General features: G+C 52.6%; 1 protein-coding gene across 1 annotated transcript; it reads right to left on the reverse strand.

Annotated features, from left to right (window-relative positions):
• Positions 1–2,226: 2,226 nt before the first annotated feature.
• Positions 2,227–18,120, reverse strand: LOC133357564 (vitamin K-dependent protein C-like). The gene is given in 11 exon segments (XM_061575549.1): positions 2,227–3,183; positions 3,828–4,150; positions 4,633–4,750; positions 5,606–5,899; positions 5,901–5,989; positions 7,971–8,102; positions 9,497–9,599; positions 9,601–9,641; positions 12,823–12,856; positions 14,740–14,897; positions 17,894–18,120. Coding segments are annotated over 11 exon segments (1,617 nt in total). The 5' UTR covers positions 17,991–18,120; the 3' UTR covers positions 2,227–2,955.
• Positions 18,121–19,236: the final 1,116 nt, after the last annotated feature.

Genomic DNA, 19,236 nt, shown 5'->3' on the forward strand with positions numbered 1-19,236 from the left:
AAACCCGGAGGAAACCCATAGAGAACAAGGGGTGGACATACAAACCATACACAGCAGGTCCAGAATCGCACCCAGGTTGCTTCTTGCTGTGAGCCGCGAGCATCGCCACCGCCCCACCGTGCTTCTCTTAATTTAAACAGGAAAAAAACACGAACTCGTATTTGGCCAAACATTCCAAATACTGAAAAATTACCGACTACAAACTCAATTGGGACCATTCGCACAGAGTGGCAGCAGCAGCAGTATGGCCCTCTGCCAACGTTTAAACTTTGCAGGACCCTCCTGACCAACATAGTCTTGAGACTAGGTGAAGGCTTTTTTGGGTAAACGAGTGGAATCATCGACCCGGCCTCTGCTTTCTACTCACGAGTGTTTATGGGAAAGTCTGATTTTCCACAAGCGGAACATGATAACTCGACTCTTTTTGGCAGATTTTATCAGCAATGGGAGGAGGGGGGGCGGTCACTTTTCTAAACAGCTCAAGTTGGCCTTCAGCTTGGTTTCTCGATGGAGGATACTTGAGTTATCGTCTAACTGGAATTCTGCGAGGAATGTGGCTCTGGCGGAAACGGGTGACTCGGTGTTGTACAACTCATTCCTCCTGCTCTCTTCGCCACGTTTGTACGCTTTAAACGGACTGGTTGTGTTGCTTTTTTGTTTTTTTTAAGGAAATGTACCCTCTAAAATCTAAGATAAAAATGATGAAAATACAATTTGTTCAATTGAAGTGACACAACTTGCTGCCTGCCGCATTGTCTTGCATTGTAGTGTTGTGTTGTCAGTGTTAACCGTGCAGAGCTTTTGTACGATACCCTTATGGTACTTTTTGTATTATAAACTGTTCGATGTTTATGGCAAAGTTAGCGGAGTGGCTCTACTCTCTAACGGGAATCTCTAGACACTTGTTCCAGGAGGGTCGTGCTACTTTTGAGAGGAGATGGGCCGATGGTTGCTGTGCATTTTTCCTATCGAGTAATACCAGTAGCCCTCGATTCACGAAAGGGATGCGTCCTTAAAACAACACTCCTGAAACGAAATGGTGTCAATCAAAGCGGCTTTCCCCATTAATTTAATACTAGAGATGAGGTTTGTGTTTCAGACAGCCATTCACACTACTAACCTGAAAATATACACCACCTACATCACTTTGACCATAAAAAATAATAGTAAAGGACATACATATAACAAATAATTGAATAATAATACTTTTTAAACAAAAATATTTAACCTTTCCAGGAACCTCGCCAAAAGATGTGCACGTCGGAGTGACTGAAGGTGACGTGGAGGCGCGTTATTGTTGTGCTGCTGGGACACCGTCACGCCGTCGTGGACGGATGGCGACCCAGCGTCCCGGGTGGCTTCTTGTTCGATGATCTCACGGCGCGTGCCGGAGTGACGTTTCGTGCCCATAATTTGTCGGTTGCGTTTACGCGAAATTTCGGGAACCGGACGTTCGTGAATCGAGGGAGGATAATCTGTATGCAGGTAATTCTGAAAATTTGGCAAATCTGGACCATGACACCGGCACACATGTCCTACTGTTTTTCAAATAAATATCACGGATCTTTATTGTCCACTGTGAAGCGAAAGGCACCGAATTCATGGTTAATTCGCCCATGGCATTAACCTGGGCGGCCGCTGGGCTCCAACCGTGAAGCTGCACAATACACACCGGTGTGCTGTACCAGTAACGAACTGGCATGTTCTGTTGGGGTGACAAACCTTACTCGTTGGCTTTGTCGGATGGTGACGAGTTCAACGACGCATTTATATTTACGCAATCTAATGCAAAAAACCTGTTCTAAATTAGATGAGTATTCGTATATTTTTTGTTTACTGTTAAGTGAATGGCTGTTGAGCCACAGATCTTATCGTCTGTATTTGCAGAGAGGATGAGCGGCTGATGAAACCTTGACCGCTCTTCATTACGCGACCACCAGGGAGGGCTTTTTGCCCTTGCCAGGCACAGTCGGCAGCCCAGACAACGATGCCACGTTAGGTCCAAGTCTCTTGGGGAGATCTCTTTGGAGATTTGGAAACCGCATTACCGTCTACAGAGGCAATGAGTGACTCGGCATTTAAACCGTGAATTTGCCGGCTTAACGTACAACACATTGACACCCGATGAGAACGAAGGCGACAGCGCAGTGCAACACGAGTTGGTGTTGCTGCTGGTGCTGCTGCGTTGGCAGTGGTGCACAAGCAAACTGAACACGACTCGTCAACGAGGGCCTCGACACTGCACGTAGCAGCAGCGTCTGTTTTTATTTAGGGGGAGGGATTCGGAGGGGGGGGGGTGCGCGGCCACACACGCACACACACAAGTCGGGTGACACAAGTCGGGTGACACACGGGCAGGTTCGAGCTGACTTCGATATATTCGGATAACATTGACTGTAAAATACAAATAGTTTTCACCGCTCTGACAGCTATAGGCTTAGTACGGACTGGAAGGATATTATTCAGTAATACATCTTACAACTACAATTCCGTATAAAGGAAACATACTAATTAACTGATTATTAATCTATTATAGAATTACAATACTCCCCCCCACCTCCGCCTCTGATCTCTGCACCTGGTGGGCTCAGTGAAGACTTCGCCCTGCTGCTGCTGCTCTATTGAAGACTGGAAGCAGGTGCATTGCTTCACTATTCTGGCAATTCGCCCGATGATGCTGGGTGTATTTACCAGCGAAACGTCGTACTACTCAGATTGTAAATGTTGTGGATTTACTCTCCAACACGCCGGTGGTGTGCTGAAGTCGTAACTAACTGGCGCGTTGTTGACGTGACCAATCTGACTGGCGCGTTGTTGACGTGACCAATCTGTCGGGTGGTGGAGGGTTACGGCACAGTTCTACTTACGCGATCTCACCCAAAAAACATGATTGTGAAAAACAACCTACGCGCTAAAGCTTGGCGAATGCACACGCCGGGACTGTCCGTGGGCCCGTTACGATGCGTTCTCGCGCATGGTGGCTTCAATCCAGTCGATGAAGTTGGCGAGGCGGGTGAAGGCGCCGTACTTCCCGCGTTGGGCGCAGCCCTCGCCCCAGCTCGTGACACCGGTGAGGAACCACGTGTCGAGCCGCCGGCTCATGTAGGGCCCCCCGCTGTCGCCCTTGCACGCGTCCTGCCTCCCCGCGGCGTAGCCCGCGCAGAACATGTTCTGCGTCACTTTCTGTGGACGGCAGGAGCGAGCGGGTTGACCAGAGTCAGCGTCTGCGTCGTTCGGCATCGTCACAATGTTGGGTTTTGTAACAAACAAAAAAAATGATAGCCAAAATAAGTGGATTATCACGTGGAAATTTAAAGTAGCCAAATACCCTGAATGCGTGTTGACTCTAAATGTGGAGTGAAATACCTGGAGAACAATCCACGCCACTACGGGGAGAGCATGCACAATTACAGCAGGTGTTGGGTTGGTATCGAACCCACGACCCTGCACACCCGGCGAGGTAGTGAACATCTCGTCATTGCGGCGCCCCTGCTCGGATCTCGTAGGCAGCGGGTTTGTGGTTCAGGGTTAAAGGTCAGCAGTGAGAGGTTAGGGGTTATGGTTCGTTTTACATTTGTAGGATTAACAGTGCTCGTAACTATGATCCGTAGCGTATAAAATCTGCACCTTCGTAGGACACCCATGAAACAGAGCCTTATTGGGCCCTACCTCATGAAATAAATAAAATCTGTCTTACCAGGTTAGGGTTAGTGTTTGGGGTTAAGTGACAGCAGCTACCACGCATCTGCAGAGACCGTAGCCGCAGAGCCTCAACCCAAACACCCCCCAACAGCCCCCCCCCCCCCCTGCACGACCCCGACCATCACCTGCTCCGTGGACTGGGCACACGTGGCCGTGGGCACCACCGGCAGTCCGACCCACTGCAGGTAGCGCGAGTTGCGGCCGTGCTCCTGCTCACGGCCCCATCCCGAAACGACGCCCAGCGTGCCGGGCTGGGTGAGCAGCTCCGCGAGCCGGCGGTCGGGCAGGCACGCGGGCACGGCGTAGCGGTCGAGGCGTGCCGACGAGTTGAGCCGCAGGAGGGCGAGGTCGCTGTCGAAGGTGTCGCTGTCGAAGTTGGGGTGCGGCACGATAAGGTTGGCCGGCAGGTTCTGCTCGGAGCCCTCGGTCAGCCGCACGTCGTGCTCGCCTGGAATAAAGAAAGAGGGAAAATAAAAGGTCAACGGGCTCGGATCTACGACGGCTGCGTCGTGACGCGAGGACGCCATCGGCTCGAGACGTCAGTCGGTGAACCTGCGAAACATTTTTCGTTTGTCACTGAAAATAAATATTTTTTATTGAGAAAAATGACATTTGACAATTTTTTTCTTTAGTGCGTGACTGAAACGCACAGCGTGAGTCTGAAGTCCCTAAAGATGAATCGAGCAACTGCTAATTGGCGCCACGGGGGGGCGGGATGGGGCGTTACGTGAGCGACACCGGCCCCCACCGTCTTTGGGAGCGGTGGCGCTGAGCGGTGGCGCTGAGCGGTGGTTCTGGCCATCCGAGTTCGATGCCCGGTCAAGAGTTAACGTCGGGCGAGCCGATTAGACACCGGACACCTCCGGGGTCGCCCCCCCCCCCCTCTACCACGGAGGGGGGGAAGGTGGGGGGGGGATTCTCTCCGCTCACCGATGCGGACGAGGACTTGCTTGGTGTAGCGAGCGCAGTGCGCCGCCGTCACCACCCAGCGCGCCGACACCAGCGTCCCGCCGCAGAAGCCGTTGCCGCGCCGGTCCGTGAGCAGCACCTGGGAGGGCCGGGGGGAGGGACGCGCCGATGCCCTGGTAGTATATGATGCATTATCTTTGAAACTGATTGGTCCACACCAGAGACAGCTTTCCTGAGAGCCTCGTCTCAAACAGCGTTAGACCAGAGGACGCCAAAAGGCGAACAGCACAGAGACAATGCCACTATCAGGACATTGAGAGCTCGGGGTGATCAGCTACATCATGTGACCTCTCGCCTGGTTTACAGGGGGTCGTGGATTCGATCCCGACCCTGACGCCGGCTGTACATTTGCGGTGTCTCTCTCCCCCTGGTCGCATGGATTTTTCTCCGGGTCCTCCGGTTTTTCCCTCCACATTTAGAATCGACATCACGCGTTTAGACTTTGGCTGCTCTACATTTCCATGCTACCATTTGTGGCCAGGTCGCTCCTGTAAAAGAGCTACATTGCTCAATGGACCTTACCTGGTCAAAATAAAACGTTTATCAGTGAGTTGGTGTATATTGGGTAGGGCCCATTGATTGAAGAAGCTCCTTGTTTAACGGTGACCCGGCTGATGGTGCAGCAGGCAACTCGCATGGGAAGGGAAGGTTCACAGCGGCTGTTTAGAGCAGCTGGTGTGACGGTAGCGAGCACGGAATACGTGCGAAGGGAGGGTTCACAGTGCCTGCATAGAACTAAAGCGGTGGCAATTTACGATGATGAACAAATAATAATCATGAGATCGACGATGGAAGAAAAGTGAAGAATAAATCTGCTTTAAATTCCTCCACCGATTTGTTTCTATTCTCTCCCTGTGATGCGGTCCGGTGCCACCCATCGCCCCTAAGGGGGCGCCACTCACGTGGAGACTTTGAACCGCGGCGAAGCACTCACCTGCCAAGGGCAGTGCCCACGCGGGCAAATGTACCCTCCCACGATCCTCATGCCGTCTGGCGTCACGGTGGACGCGGCTTGCGCTTCCGGTTCCCCCGTCGGGGGGGGCCCCCATTCCATCGGCCGGGGCCCCCCACCAGCCAGGGCTTCGCTCCCCTGTTCTGTGGGGGGTTGTGGCGGCGGCGGCAGCGGCGACGCGATCCGCTCGGGAGGCGCCGGGAAGGCGGAGGAATTGGTGGCAGCGGTGGCATTGGCGGTGGCATTGGCGGTGGCATCGGCGGTGGCATTGGCAGCGGACCAAGCGGTCGGGTTCCCAGACATCGCCGTCCCCTCCCAGCGATCGCCCCGTCTGGTCCATGACCGTCCTCCCGCAAGCGCCCAAGTCTGGGGGCATTCAGCGACAGAGGAGGTGCGGAGGTTAAGGGGGAGGGTTGGGTGCGACCCGTTCACGCCCCCCACGTTTCTGATGAACAGAAGCGGCGGCGACTTCATCCTCGTCACTCAGCTTCCCGCGCGTCTCGGCACCGGTGGCCTGCGACGCGAGTCCACGGCCACTGCGACGGACGACGGCGCCCGCGTCCGCCCGAGATGACAGTCCATTGATGATCCGGCGCTCACAGATTCAGTCGGTCGCCTCCTCATCACTCTTCTATAGCTGCTGTCATGGTTACTGTTCCCGTGAACTTCACATCATTGAACTCTCCACATACCCACTCACCACACAAAGATAAAGATCCCCCGTATAGCCTTAACAGACTGTAGGAGTAAGTGCTATTAGCGAGCACCTATGAAGGCTGCCACGGCACACAAATGGCGATGTTGACACAACTCACCAGCCACTCATTTGAGTCGACTTAGGGGAGGCCCACGACTGCTTCAGGAGATGTTTGTCGTGAGCGGGAATGGAACCCGGGTCGCCAGCTTCGTACCGCAGCGCGCTACCCGCTACACTGCCGTTCCCCCACCACACCACGCACTCACTCACCCACACACTCACCTACCCATCCACCCACGCACTCACTCACTCACTCACCCACACACTCACCTACCCATCCACCCACGCACCCACTCGGCACATTAAAGCTCACAACACCCCTTGCTCTGTATCTCGCACTGCTCCACTTTGGACGTCATTTCGAAACGACTCGACCATTGTGCGCTGGCGTCACGGACTAAATTTGTCAAAATTTAAAAATGACACCGCAGATGGCTCAACTGAGATTACACAGCAGCAGCGCTCCCTACTGACAGCCTCTACCCATCTGTGGGACACAGCAGCAGCGACTTCCTTCGTGATCCAGCGCTGCGCTACAATGACGGCCCGAATACCAAACGTAAAGAAACTACGCAGAATCAGGACATTAATTTATACTGGAGGAATCCTATGAGCTATAAAGCTCTTTTTGACAAATGTCCAATAGTGGCCATGTCAGAACGTTACAACAACAAAGACAGAAACTCGACGGCAGTGCCAAGTATAGGAAAGTTAAACAAATCACTTGAAAAAATATAAAACAAATAAAACTGAAGCGTTGTTTTGTCTTAGCAGGCGAAGCCCACTGAGGTCTTAACTCAGTGTTTCCGAGGTGGACGACGCTCGCGCTGCGTGATCGCACATCGGAGGCACGTTCATAACGGGGCTTTCATTTGTTTTATCTCGGAACCCTTCCCTCGTCTGCAAGCGATTGAGGAGCTGAGCTGAGCGGTGGCTCCGTGCCGCCTTCAAAGCGATGCCTCTCGCGATACGCGGCTCCATGTCACTCGGCGCTCCTCAAGGACCATCATTGTCCTTCGCCCTCGCCTCGGGAATTTAGATTTTAGTTTTATTAATTTCGGGCGCAACAATGAATCTTTTTATTCAAGGTCCCTCTGTCCCTCCGTCCGTCCGGCTGGCAGTCGGCCGAGCCGGGCAGCGGGGTGCGAGCCCCGGGGGGGGGGGGGGGGGGGGCAGTGCCGGATTAAGCTAGTGCGGGGCCTGTAGCATGATGTTATAAAGGGGCCCCAAATTAAAAAAGAAACACGTAAATATTAAAACACACATTTTTAACTTGCATAGTAAAGTAATTGTATTTTTTCATTTGCTATACAGCCGGATAATACGACAAATTTTAAACACCCAGTCGTTCATAAAAGTTGAAGGCGGTATAGTACTATAGTAATAGTGCAAGTGCAGAATCACTGAACCGGAATTGATAGCTTGAAAGTTTTTAGCGCGGGCCCTTGAAAGTGCGTAGCCCGTAGCTACTACATGTGTAGTAGCTACCACACATGTAGTAGCTACTACATATGTGTAGCTACTTTTGCTGCTAGGATAATATAATGCGGCACTGGGTGGGCGGCCGTGGCGTGGCCCACCACCACCCACCGATCTGGTCGCAGCTGAAGCCGTTGTCGCTGAGCTGGTATCCTCGAGCGCAGTGGCACACCAGGCGGTAGATGCGACTCGCCTCGCAGTAGTGCTCACAGCCACCGTTGTTCCTGTCGCACGACCGGATCTCTGTTCATACGGAGGGGTGGGGAGGAAGGGGAGGTTGGTCGTGAAGCCGTGGCATACTATAAAGTATAAACTACTAAACTATAAACCGTTGTAACAGTGAAGGCCCACTGGGCCGTGTAGATCTTTTCCAGAAGCCACAAATGAGAGCTCAACGAGGTGGCATCGTCATCACGTTGACATTTATGGCAGCAGCCAAGTGTGGTGATGTCAATTCTAAACATGGAGGGGAAAACCGGAGGACCCGGAGAAAAATCCACGCGACCACGGGGAGAGAGAGACACCGCAAACTCCAAATATACAGCAGCAGGTATCAGGGGATGTCATCGAACCCACGACCTCCTGGAGACTAGGCGAGGTAGTCAACATCTCCTAGCCACCGTGGCACCCCCTCTGCGGATCACGAGACCCTAACAGCTCAGCATGTCCTGCCTCAAACAAGGACGAAGAGGGCCCGCATCGCCTCTGCAAGACTGTTGGGGCAAGTGCTGCTAGCGAGCAGCACTCATGAAGGCCGGCAAGACACACGAGGGGGTGGGTGGCCATTACCACGCCCGGCCGCCTTCGTCTCCCCGGTGCTGATGTTTTGCCAACATAACTCTCGGCACAGTATTACAGGAACAAAAAATAAAATGACTGCAGACGGTTGAGAAAGATGAACGTGAAAGATATCGAACCCTTCCCAGTGCCGGCTGATCCTCGTAGCAGCACAAGTAGCTACAAATGTAGCTACGGGCCTCGTACTTTCAAGGGCCCCGCGCTAAACGCTGTCAAGCTATCAATTCCGGTTCAGTGATTCTGCACTTGCTCTATTACTATAGTACTATACCGCCTGAAACATGTATGAACGACTGGGTGTTTAAGGTTAGCGATTTGTCGTATTATCTGGCTGTATAGCGAATGAAAAAATACAATTACTTGACTAAGCAAGTAAAAAATGTGTGCTTTTTTTTGTAACATTTGCTACAGGCCCCGCACTAGCTTAATCCGGCCCTGACCTTTCCGCCTCCAGCCCCCGCACACCCACCCACACTCCCCTGGGAATGATGGTCGCCTCTTCCCCGCCACCTTCCCCCAAGTATAAGCCCCCCCCCCCCCCCCCCCCCACGGAAGACCCCTACAGCCCCCACAGCCCCCACAGGTTGGCACGTCGAGCCCTGCCAGCCCCACCGACGTCGGTGGTTTAGGTGGTTGTGGTTTAGGTGGTTGTGGTGGTGGTGGCTGTGGTGGTGGTCGTTGTGGCGGTGGTTGTGGTGGTTTTGGTGGTGGTTGTAGTGGTTGTGGTGGTGGTGGTGGCTGTGGTGGTCGTGGTGGTCGTGGTGAGAGGGGCTCTCCCCGAGTTCGCCGGCACCCTCGCACCGGCCTCCGCCGTGAGCGTCGTCGCGGCGACTCCTCACCGACGTGGCAGGTGTCTCCCTCCCAGCCCTCGGCGCAGACGCACCGGGCGGCCGAGCGCAGCTCCAAGCAGCGGCCGCCGTTCTTGCAGGGGTTGGGGCGGCACTGGGGTGACCCGCGGGGCCGGGGCGCGCCCCTGAAAGCCGCCTGCCCCGCACAACGCTCCGTTAGCAGAACGGTACAGACGGTGCGCTCCGCTAGAGCGCGGTAGATTGGAGTTGCGCTCCTGAAGAACGCCGCGTTACGGAAAGAAAATATCGCATTGTAATAAATAATAAAAAACGCGCTAAATGCATAACACAGGACGAACAAAGACCGAGGCGCGTGGATAGCATCCAGAAGTATCCAGCAGCATCCCACCACCTTGTGCGATGCTACGCCGAGGCAGCCGAACGACCGCTTATTTGTACTTGCGCGACATCGTTAAATTCGCTCGATTGTATTTAATATCCAATTCGCATCCACGTTATAAAAAAAAGTGTTTCCTAAAATGCATTCATCACGTTATGAAAACACTCAGCGTTATACGAGAACTGACTGTACGATGATACGAGAGGAGGGGGGGTGGGGTCAAAGGTCACGAAGTCAAAGGTCACGGCGCCACCAGCCCGAATGTCTCGCTGATTCGTAGGGAATGAAGCAGGCAGTGGCACAGCCTGCTGGCTTACAATGTTTGAGGGGCGGGGGGTAGTGATGGCGGCCGGGGGGGGGGCACAAGCCTGGAACCTTGCTCTGGGCGCCAGAGTGTTTGTTGGCTACGGCTGTGAGAGGTCGGAGCGCTGAGCTCGCACCGCTCAGATCTGGGATTTGAGAACCGTGACTCAGAGTTCTCAAGTGTGGTCAGTTGATGGTCTCAAAGCGTGGGTCTCAATGACGCTATCATGCCGAGATGTTAACTATCTCGCCTGGTATACAGGCGGGCATGGGTTCGATCCCGACCCTGACGCCTGCTGTATATTTGGAGTGTCTCTCTCTCTCCCTGTGGTCGCGTGGATTTTTCTCCGGATCCTTCGGTTAATTCCTCAACTTTTTGGAACGAGCGTTCAGAGTACAATATTTGGCCGCTATAAATGTCCCCGTGATAAGCCACTTCGTTCAGCTATGTGGCCAGGTCGCTTCTCAAGAAGTGCTATATGGCTCAGTAGGCCTTACCCGGTAAAACAAAACGTTGAATTTTTTATAATTTAGACTCACATAGATACTCATAGACTTATCGAGACCAATAGAGACCCGCAGACGTACAATGGGTCTTACAAGTGGGGGTCAAACCACGGGTCTCAAGTGTTGTGATTTGATCTCAGCCCGGTCACCAGCGCCTGCACACAACAGCCCCCATCACATTGGGTTCTGCACCTAATTTAGCTAAATCACAGTGCAGAGAGTAAAAGTAGAGATTTGTCTGTCACGTAACAAACATTACAGCCATGTCACTACCCTCTGCTTCAGACTGCGCTGTCTCACGTGCACAGTATACGCATCGCTCGCCCTGCTTGTTCTCATTCCGTCTGATCTCCTTTGTTACAACTGTTGTATTTGCACGAGCGAAAAGAATCCATTGCTGCGCACATTTATGTTTGCGCGTTACTCTGTGGCATTTTTCGAACGTTGCACGGCGTCTCGTGCAAAAAGCCCTGACACCGTGGCGACTTGTTTTTGAAACAAGTTAACACAATGGGGTGTCCAAGTGTGATCGTGCTGGAGGCTGGGAGGCACCAAAACGAAGCCACCCACCCCACCAGCGCTCCACTCTCTCCTGGGTGGCCTGGCCCAACCAGCCCAGCGGGCGATCTATGCAAGGACAGGCACCCGCTTTGGACGATGGTCAGCAGAGCATTGGCGGAACGAACATTTGCAACACGCACGGCGTTTACCAGAAAATAAATGAACGTGACAATGAGGGGAGCAGGGCCAAGCTTAAGTGCCACCGCAAATCCAGACGAGAAAGAGGTTGGAGCCTTAACGAGGTGGGCCGTAAGTGTCTCTCGGGGTAGATTGAAAGCTGCTGCCGGTGTGAAGCACGGATGGCATTCCGGGCGGCGCTTTGGCTCCGATTAGCGATACGCCACGCGTTTGAGTGAACATTAAGGTAAAGACGCGACATGCGTAAACACGTGCTGTAGATAAAGCAGTCTTAGTCGGGTTGCCACCTACTGCACAGACCAGTCCCAGACATGTTTCTCAAGTCAGCCGACATCTAATTTTTACAAATCGTTCATTTGACTGAAATAAAGTTCAACGCTATACTGGAGTCCGGTCGCTATTGTGAGAGCTTCTGAAACCAAGTGTCGCCGTTTCACAACCCCCTGGCGCTGAGCTGTTGTGGAGTCGCCCCACGTCTCCGGAGGACAGGACACGAAGCAGAGTCCTCAAAATGTGAGCGTGGCTCTTCAACACACACCGGTGGTGCTGGACTAGTGACGAATTGGTCACGTTCTGTTTACGTGACAACCCTTACTAGTTGGCTGTGTCGGGTGGTGGCGGGTTTAACGACACATTTATATATTTACGTGATCTAACCCAAAACAACCTCTATTATGGAGTTCCGTATCTACTCATCATCGTCTCCAGACTGCATTATATTTATTGTTGTTGTTGTTGTCGTACTCATTTGGCCAACTTGTCCCCCACCGTGAGGATACACTGACGGGAGGAGAGGGGGCCAGGGTGGACCGGCTGCTCCACCATCGTGTTGTGTGCACCAACACCACTGGCTGGACCGTCCGCTCTGAGGTTTACGCTAACACGACTTGGTGTCGTGAGTTCAGACAGGGTGACCACCTGCCCCCGTTTCACCCGGTCAGGTTTGGCCGGGCCAGTCCAGAAATTGGCAACCTTGTTCAGGTGCCAGGTATTGATTTTTTATTTGAAGCTTTCGTGACTGCAGGAATCCATACTCTTTGGTTCTTTCGGTAAAGTCACGTAGTTAGAAAATAAAATATCTATTTTATTTTCTGAAAAGTCACGTAGGTATAAAATAAATAAAAAATTTTTAAATCTTATTTTATACCTACGTGACTTTATCGAAAGAACCAAAGAGTATAAGTATTGATTTGTGTCGAGGTATGATACCGGTCTTTATGTTAAACTTGATTGCAGTAAACTGCAGCACAGATTTGATGATGATGATAATATGAATAATAATTATATATAATAGACCTAGCGACGTCTGATAAATGTCTGTATTTGGGCTATAATAGACTAGGTGGCAACGCTCGCCTAAGAATTAGTTTTAAATTATGAATCACTTCATGTCTGACATCATCATTGTCATAAACGTCAGCACGCTTGCAAAGCATCGTCGCTTGTAGTCGAGCGTGAGCACACTCACCTTGGCTTAGGCGATATCGAGCCCAGAATATTTTCTGTAAAACAGAACAAAGCACAACGAGACAGCGGAATGAAAGTGAACTTGTCGACGAGTCTCGTTCGGCGACCGCCAAGAGAGACCCGACGTCGCGCCGCCGCCGCCGCTGCTACTACTGGCAGTCGTCACGACAGAACGGGAACCATCCGATGCCTGCTGGCAGCCGACTTCGCCGAACGGCGATGTCGGCGGGTGAAACGGTCAATAGGAAAAGGTCAAAAAGGTCAATTGAAAAACAAGGTCACTTGCTGAGCGATTGGTGGCCCAAACGTGCGACGCGGCGACTGCTTAAACAAATTCCGCATGGAAATACAGAAATACATAAACGTATGTTTAGAGGTGTTACGTTTAGTTCATCGTCCCATCAGCCAAATGAAGCGGCTTTGAGCAGCAGTATTTGTTTGAGAATGAAAACTCCGGACGCCGTAGCTTTAAAAGAAAATAAATATTAAACGGGCGACGTTTCAGGCAATGGCCCTTTCTTCACAGCACACAAATGAAGGGATGAAATGTGCCCTGAAGAGCCACATTTCCCGAAACGTCACCATTTCCACATTTGTTTCTGATACAAGGGCACAGTGTTGCTGACAAATGTTATTTGTGCTTCCTGCACCACTATCAACACAGCAACAGCGTCACCACTATCAACACAGCAACAGCGTCACCAAATATTTCATTAAAACAGCAGCCACAGCATTGTTTTTCTGTCTTCATGTCTCGCGAAAATAAGCGCTTCAATATGAGCAGAACAATTTCGGCTTCGTTCCAGCTCGCCGCAGGCTACAGGGCATGTATCTCTTGCCGTGGTGGGATCTGCTTGGATGCCGCTTACCCGATGCATTGGAATCATCATAGTGATAATAATCACAATGATCATCATCAACACAACAATATCCCAACATCTAGGGCCCCTTCGTTGCAGCGGCGGCGGCGGCCTTGGCATGGACGGCTCCTGGATGTGCAAATAGACACCCCCCCCCCCGTTCGCATTGATCATCAAAGCGATCGCAAATATTAACATTGACCAAATAAACACGCGTGGGCACCCACCACCCACGCGCACGGATGGAGGAGGAGGAGGAATGCGCCCGGGTTGTGTGCACTCTGGGGCCACGCTTCGGCAACGACGTTTTTATCGATAACAAATGTCTCGTGCAGTCTCAGCGATTGCGTCCCAATGGTCCCAACCTGAAAGGTTCCAGTCAGGTCACAGCACGCGACGCCCTCCCCATACCTGTCCTACCGCACGACGCAACAACAATGGTTTAGTTTGAGTGTTTTTACACATCTCAGCAGCCGCCACGGCCTTCTGGGAGTGCGACATTCCAGCAGCATTGTCTGAATGCAAGGCAAGCGAATTATGGACCGGTTTTGAAACACAGTGTCTCATCAGCAGAGCCAAGAAAAAGAAGGTTAATGTTTATTGCAGGCTTGGTGGTAGGAGTGTTTATTTGCTCTATGACAGTGGTAGTGAGTTTTCATCATGATGATGGTGGTGCTGTTTGTGGTTTCGCTGGTAGTGGTGATCATGATGGTGGCTGTGGTGGTGGTATCAGTGGTATTGACCGTGGTCGATACTGTGATAAGTTGTGATGATGATGATGTTGTTGATGTTTGTGGTCGTGGCGGTAGTGATGGTGGTAAGAGTATCATTGTTGATACAGGCGCTCACGATGCAGATGGTGATTATTATAATATAATTATAATAATAATCACAATGGTCCGTGTTGACGTGTGTGGCGGTGTGACGGCAACGGTGTCGTGGCGTCGTCGCCACGTGCCCTGGCACGAGGCAAGAAACCTGCGCCTCCTCCGCCACCTCCAACTTGACCCCACAAGGGGGGCGAGGGTGGTGGTGGGGGGGGGGGTAGAGCCACGTACCGCCTGCTCGTGCCCCACCGCCTCCTTCGCCTCCTCGAAGGAGCAAGTCTCCTCGCGACACTCGCGCTCGATCGACCCGGGACGCAGCTCCTCAAAGTCGCTGTTCTTCCTGCGCGTGCGTCGCAGCACTAGCGCCGCCCGCCGCGGGTCCACGAACACTGCGGCGGGACAGACGGACGAGCGCGCAATTCTCTCATCGGCGTCCACACCGCATTCACGACTCCAACCTTCAAGTCGCACGCCAGCTCCGTCGATCGATGCGGAGCGCTCGCCGGCTCACGGTCGGTCGGCCCCCTGATCACTCTGCTACGGCTGCTGTCGTGGTCACCGTTGCCGTGATGTTCCACTCGTGTTGAGGACTCGGTCTACCACACACTGACTGCTGTTTCGTCGCGTTCAACCACCACGCTGCAGACTACAACAACAACACAGCCCACTCACTCACCCACCCACCCACCCACTCACTCACCCACTCACTCACCCACCCACTCACTCACCCACTCACTCACCCACTCACTCACCCACCCACCCACTCACCCACCCACTCACTCACCCACTCACTCACCCACTCACTCACCCACCCACTCACCCACTCACTCACCCACTCACTCACTCACCCACTCACTCACTCACCACACTGAGGGTCACAACAATAAACTCACTCACCCACTCACCACACTGCAGGTCACAACAACACACTCACCCACTCACCCACCCACTCACCCACCCACTCACCCACTCACCCACACACTCACCCACTCACTCACCCACTCACTCACTCACTCACCCACCCACTCACCACACTGAGGGTCACAACAATAAACTCACTCACCCACTCACCCACTCACCACACTGCAGGTCACAACAACACACTCACCCACTCACCCACCCACTCACCACACTGCAGGTCACAACAACACACTCACCCACTCACCCACCCACTCACCACACTGCAGGTCACAACAACACACTCACCCACTCACCCACCCACTCACCACACTGCAGGTCACAACAACACACTCACCAACTCACCCACTCACCACACTGGAGGTGACCCCCCTCTCTCTGCTTCTTCCCTCCCACTGCTCCACTTTGGAATTCCCCTCCCCTCGTCTCTTTCCAAGTTCTCATTAAACAAAGGAAGTCCACGTGGCTTGTGCTTCACAGTGGTCATTGATGCGGTGCTAGTCTCCTGTTTACAGCCCTGAGCCAATGGTGGACATTCCACATTCCTATGGCGGGGGGCGAGTCAGTCCTTGGGGCAATCACCTTTGACTTCCCCACAAAGTGGTACGCACTTTATCGACCCCAGAGGGATGATGATTCAACCCCCCACCAGGATTTCAATTTGCAACGTTCCGCTCGCTCTACCACTGAAACTAACTTGCTCAATAACGACAAGCCGAGAGCATGAATCATTATCTCTGACGACTTGAATAGTGCTGTTTGTTGCTAACCGTGGGTGTTTTTGGTCTTTGGGACTTTGTTAAGCAACGATGACAAGACGCAGAAAAGAGTTCGTAGCGCTGCTGATCTGCTGACTCGACGTGTTTGCTGGTGCTGCTGCTGCGTTGGCAGTGGTGCACAAACAGAAACAACAACAATAACAACAACAACAACTTAACACACTCGTCAAGAGCGCTGCAACCTTCAAAGGATGAGCAACGCCATCTGCGACTATCCGGGTAGTGGCACGATTAGAGAGACAGAGTGGACAATGAGGGTATGAGACTTGTCTACATCATCCTCGCAACACAGACAGAGACACGAGTAGAGAGACAGGGTGGACAATGAGGGTCTGATACGTCTCTACAGAGTCTGAGACGTGTCTACATCGCGAGCTCTCTGATGCGCTTCTGCGGCCGTCTGGAACGCTCCTCCGTCCGCTGTTCGGAAGCCGTTGGAGCTTTCCCCTTTTAAATAATATCGATTGAAAACTCATTTTTTTAGAACAGCTTTTTGTGTTGAGTTCGTTATCCTGCCTCCTCTCGCATCTCCGATTAGCGCGGTTGGCTACGTACGGTGCGAAAGAAGTTCAACATGCAGTAGATACGTAGAGAGGCCAGTAGAGAGAGTGGATAATAAGAGTTGTAGATTTTACTTGCTTACACTATGGGGGTCTGATAATAATTAGATTAATTAAAACAAACTGTGATAACCGGTTATTATTTAATTCGAGTGTTAATTATTACGACTGGTAAGTAGCTATTAGTAGCTGATATATTGTTGATATATTATTGGAGGAATATTTCCGTCGTTGGAGATTCTGACCAAATCCTTCCACCCTGCTTTCAAAGAAGACAAGTACAAAATCGGCGACGTTTCGGGCAATGGTCCTTCTTCACGCACACGAATGAACATCCTTGTGGACTCGTCTAGTTTGTTGTTGTTGTCCTCGTGAGGCCGCTGCGCTACTGTTGACGTGGTGAGAGTTGATTTGTTCATTGCGCAACACTGCCAGCAGCAGCAGCAGCGCCGATTCAATTCGTGGTGATGATGGTGGTGATCATGGTGGTGATGATGATGGTGGTGGTGGTGATCCTGGTGGTGATGATGATGATGATGGTGGTGAATATGATCATGGTGGTGATTATGATGATGGTGGTGGTGATTATGATGATGGTGGTGGTGAGTATGATCATGGTGGTGATCATGGTGGTGATGGTGGTGGTGATTATGATCATGGTGGTGATTATGATGGTGATTATGATCATGGTGGTGATTATGATCATGGTGGTGATGATGATCATGGTGGTGATTATGATCATGGTGGTGATTATGATGGTGGTAATGATGATGGTGGTGATGATGATGATGATGGTGGTGATGATGATCATGGTGGTGTTGACATTTGCGGTGATTTCTACAACGAGCGGCGCAGCGTGATTGACAATGGACTCGGGCATGGCCCATTGCCATCACCATCACCACCATCACCACCACCACCACCATCATCATTACCACCACCATCACCACCACCACCATCATCATTACCACCACCACCACCACCACCATCATCATCACCACTACCACCATCATCATTACCACCACCATCATCATTACCATCACCATCATCACCATAATTACCATCACCACCACTCGCACACCGTGCCCACCCACCCAGGCCGTTCCGCCCCACGCCGTCGCCACGCACCTGAGTCGGGCTGAGTCTCCACAGCCGCCAGCAGCAGCAGCAGCGACAGAGTCACCAGCAGCAGCTGCAGCGCAACAGCCATGGGAGCAGCAGCCATGGCAGGCGCTGTGCGTGCCTCCTGGGGGCTCTCCTCCTCTTCCTCGTGCCGCCTCCTCCTCCTCGTCTCTCCGCAGCTCGATCTCTCCTCCCTCCCCTCTCCCCCGAGGCGAGGAGACACCGCGGGGTGACCGCGACTCCTCTCCCTGCCCCCCTCTCCCCCTGTGTGTGTGTGTCACCCCCACCGCCCTCCTCCTCCTTCGACGCGCGCGCTCCGAGCTGCCACTCCGTCTGGGACGAAAGTCTGGAGTGTGGACTCTGCTGCTCACACAGCGTCCTGCTGCCCACAGCACCCTGCTCGCCTGCTGCCCACAGCGCGCTGCTCGCCGCGACCATCCCGGTCAGAGCCCCCCCCTTCCCCCTCTCATCCTCTCCGACTCACGATCCTCCTCCTCCTCCCCCGCCTCTTGCCAGGCTGCTGTGACCATCAGTGGAACGCGCAGCAGCCAGGAGGCTTGCGCGACCAATATCATCCACAATACGGGTTCTTTTTGGGTAAGAGCGCGTACATATATCCATGTGTGTCGTTAGAGCCGTCACCACCCGGCACACAATGGGCAGGACGCACAAGATCAAGGGGCTCACATAATGCGCGTTGACTCATTAACCCCCCTCCCCCTACTTGGCGCAAGAACGCAGAAGTGTGGTCACCACATCTACGCCTCCATTTAAAGAACTAGACAGGTGGCACTTCTCCACAAATCTGTCTGTCGCCTGATGAAGCTAGTTGTAATTACTGGCGAAACGTCGTACTCCGATTGTAAATGTTGTGGCTTGGCTCTCCAACACACAACCGGTGTGCTGTATTGGTGACGAATTGGCCACGTTCTGTTTATGTGACAACCCTTACTAGTTGGCTGTGTCGAGTGGTGGGGGGTTTAACGACACATTTAGATATTTACGCGATCTAACACAAAACAACCTTAATATAGGTTCCTCCACCTTCTTCTGAACCTCCTCCCAATCCTTCTCCTTCCCACCATCTCCAACCCCCCTCGTGATCATCATTTGGGTCCAGCATCGAACAAAGACGGTCACTGCATCGCGCGCTTTCAGATGCGCTTCTGCGGCCGTCTGGAACGCCCTGCCTGCCAATGGGCCTTACCTGGTAACGTGGAAATTGTTACGTTTAGACTCTGCTGATGAGGCCCAAAATGTCGAAACTAAATGCACAACCACCACCACCATCATCATCACTGTCGCTGGCATCCCAAAGATCCAATTCTCAAAGCGCCCTACACGCACAC

This window comes from Lethenteron reissneri, chromosome 58, assembly GCF_015708825.2.
Source record: "Lethenteron reissneri isolate LAM-NWPU_2019-01 chromosome 58, ASM1570882v1, whole genome shotgun sequence".
Classification (NCBI taxonomy): domain Eukaryota; kingdom Metazoa; phylum Chordata; class Hyperoartia; order Petromyzontiformes; family Petromyzontidae; genus Lethenteron; species Lethenteron reissneri.